The 2762-nt window shown below is 49.2% G+C and overlaps 1 protein-coding gene across 1 annotated transcript; it reads left to right on the top strand.

Moving 5' to 3' along the window:
• The first annotated feature begins 395 nt into the window (after window positions 1-395).
• Window positions 396-2386, top strand: LOC123111288 (cysteine protease XCP1). Its single transcript, XM_044532043.1, has 3 exons — window positions 396-546; window positions 643-1746; window positions 1977-2386. The coding sequence occupies exons 2-3, from the start codon at window positions 835-837 to the stop codon at window positions 2196-2198; spliced, it is 1134 nt and encodes a 377-aa protein (XP_044387978.1). The 5' UTR covers window positions 396-546; window positions 643-834; the 3' UTR covers window positions 2199-2386.
• Window positions 2387-2762: the final 376 nt, after the last annotated feature.

Genomic DNA, 2762 nt, shown 5'->3' with positions numbered 1-2762 from the left:
CATCAGCGGATCCACAAGAAAAGTTATACATAGTATAGATGACGTGATGGATAACCAAGGGTATAGATATACACATGTTGAACTGCTTGACAGCAAACTAATACCAGCAGAAGATCAGTTTATGCCTTTTCCTGAATGTTTATACAACATTGTGCATCAAAGAAATATGTTCCTGCAAAGCTAAAAGCAACCAACAAAAGAATTACCTTGCATGCATTAGCTTGCTTTGGCTTTTTATGTGGTCTAAAAAGAGAAATGAGTATGTCACAAAATGATGTCGCTGTATGCACATGACACAGTATGATGACCAGATGCCCCTCTTTTACTCCAAGTAGCAAGTGTAGTCACGAGGAGATAACATTTCCTTACTTTCTTTCAGAAGGTACATATTTTTTAAGCAAAGGCACATGACTACTTTTCTGAAGCAATCTGGTGAACACATGGTAGAAAACATTGTACGTTACTATTTTCAGCTTGCTGAGACAAGAAACATTTCCATGGAAAAGACTCATGACAACCTCTTCACACTGATAGTTCACCCATCAGGTTGCATACACGTTCTTCTTCTTTAGGTATATGCACTAAGATTTTGCTTTCAGTGAGGTCCAGAAGCACTAAGATTTCCTCCAAACTTTTTTGCAGGCACCACAAACAGAAAGAGGTGCTCACTCTGAACCTAGCATACATGCTTGGAAGCGAAGTCTCGCCGTCAGAATCAAAGCTTAAAGCCTTGGCATGATCCAGAAAAATACTCAATGGTGCATCTTATCTTTTCTCCGTTTGACTTTGCTTTGAAGCAATTCAATGGCATGCCCAAACTGAGACTACAAATACATGCATCCTATCCTCCATCCTGCAACCAACCGACCGCCAACACTTCCATTCCAGGCATCAACCATGGCTTCTCCTCGGCATTTGCTGAAGCTTTCGGGTGCTCTTCTCCTCCTCTGTGTCGGCGTGTGTGTGGCTCGCAACAGTGACTTCTCCATTGTCGGCTACTCGGAGGAGGACCTGTCGTCCAACGACAGACTCGTCGAGCTGTTTGAGAAGTGGCTGGCCAAGCACCAGAAGGCGTACGCGAGCTTCGAGGAGAAGCTGCACAAGTTTGAGGTGTTCAAGGACAACCTGAAGCACATCGACAAGATCAACCGGGAAGTGACCAGCTACTGGCTCGGCCTCAACGAGTTTGCCGACCTCACCAACGACGAGTTCAAGGCCGCCTACCTCGGCCTCAATGCTGCTCCGGCTCGTCGGGGCAGCAGCCGGAGCTTCAGGTACGAGGACGTGAGCGCCAGCGACCTGCCCAAGTCTGTGGACTGGAGGAAGAAGGGCGCGGTGACAGAGGTGAAGAACCAGGGGCAGTGCGGCAGCTGCTGGGCCTTCTCGACGGTCGCGGCGGTGGAAGGGATCAACGCCATCGTGACAGGCAACCTGACCGCGCTGTCGGAGCAGGAGCTGATCGACTGCAGTGTCGATGGCAACAGCGGCTGCAATGGCGGCTTGATGGACTACGCCTTCTCCTACATCGCATCCAGTGGCGGGCTGCACACCGAGGAGGCGTACCCCTACCTCATGGAAGAAGGCAGCTGCGGCGACGGTAAGAAGGCAGAGTCCGAGGCAGTGACGATCAGCGGCTTCGAGGACGTGCCCGCCAATGACGGGCAGGCGCTGATCAAGGCTCTCGCTCACCAGCCCGTCTCCGTCGCCATCGAGGCCTCCGGCAGGCACTTCCAGTTCTACAGCGGGGTAAGCATATCATCTTTCTTTTTCTTTCGAAAATGGGAGTGCTCCGGCCTAGAGGATGCACACAGCCATCCAACGTGTCACTCTTTCTAGCAACGGAAAACACCATCCAACGTGTCACTGCCATGTGGCCTGCCGTGTGGCCCCACATCACATGTTGTCACCTCACGTTGGATTTCAATCTTTGAAAAGAAGTTGGGATATGAAACCATTTCCTTTCTTGGTTGTTGCAGGGGGTTTTCGATGGTCCTTGCGGCGCGCAGCTAGATCACGGCGTGGCGGCGGTCGGGTACGGGTCGGACAAGGGGAAGGGCCACGACTACATCATCGTGAGGAACTCGTGGGGTGCGGACTGGGGCGAGAAGGGTTACATCAGGATGAAGAGGGGCACCAGCAACGGCGAGGGCCTCTGCGGCATCAACAAGATGGCCTCCTACCCAACCAAGGACAAGTGATGTTCCAGCCTCAGATGCTGCATCCACAGGATTGAAGATTTGAACCATCCTTGAGAGTCCTTGTTCCCGATCTTTGCATTTCCATGCTTTTTCTTTCATGGTTTTTCTTTTCTTTTTCAATGGTTCCTTTCGGTTAAAACGACGAACATGGACTGAAATAATAAAATTTGTTTCCAAATTTCTATTGAGATTGCTGCGTTTGTCTTGTCCTTCCAAACATGTTGAGTATGTCTGAAGAAAACTTCAGACGTAAGTGTGCGTGTGAGCACTGAACTGAAACCGAAGTCATTTTGTAACATGTATTTTTGAAAGGACACTGGGACCAATTGTCTAATGTTCTCGAAAATAAATAAGGTGGTCTAGAAACTTCGGTTGGAATATTGCAACAACAGCATGTCAGTCCATACCTACCGTACTGTTCTATCTGCACTCACAGTTAAATTAAGCATAAATATCGGTCTTCCGGCTGGCACTGAACTGAAACCCCAAGTCATTGTTCAACGATACTATTTCCTCCTGCACTGTGGCTTGCATGCATCGTCGTGTGGTCCAACATATCGGCGA

Source organism: Triticum aestivum, chromosome 5B (assembly GCF_018294505.1).
Source record: "Triticum aestivum cultivar Chinese Spring chromosome 5B, IWGSC CS RefSeq v2.1, whole genome shotgun sequence".
Classification (NCBI taxonomy): Eukaryota; Viridiplantae; Streptophyta; class Magnoliopsida; order Poales; family Poaceae; genus Triticum; species Triticum aestivum.
This window is presented reverse-complemented; position numbering and strand designations above follow the sequence as displayed.

Excerpts from the sequence above, each read along its gene's own strand:
- LOC123111288 (XM_044532043.1), top strand. The coding sequence starts at position 835 with ATGCATCCTATCCTCCATCCTGCAACCAACCGACCGCCAACACTTCCA. Across the intron at positions 1,747-1,976 it reads ACTTCCAGTTCTACAGCGGG|GGGGTTTTCGATGGTCCTTG; the intron begins GTAAGCATATCA and ends TGGTTGTTGCAG.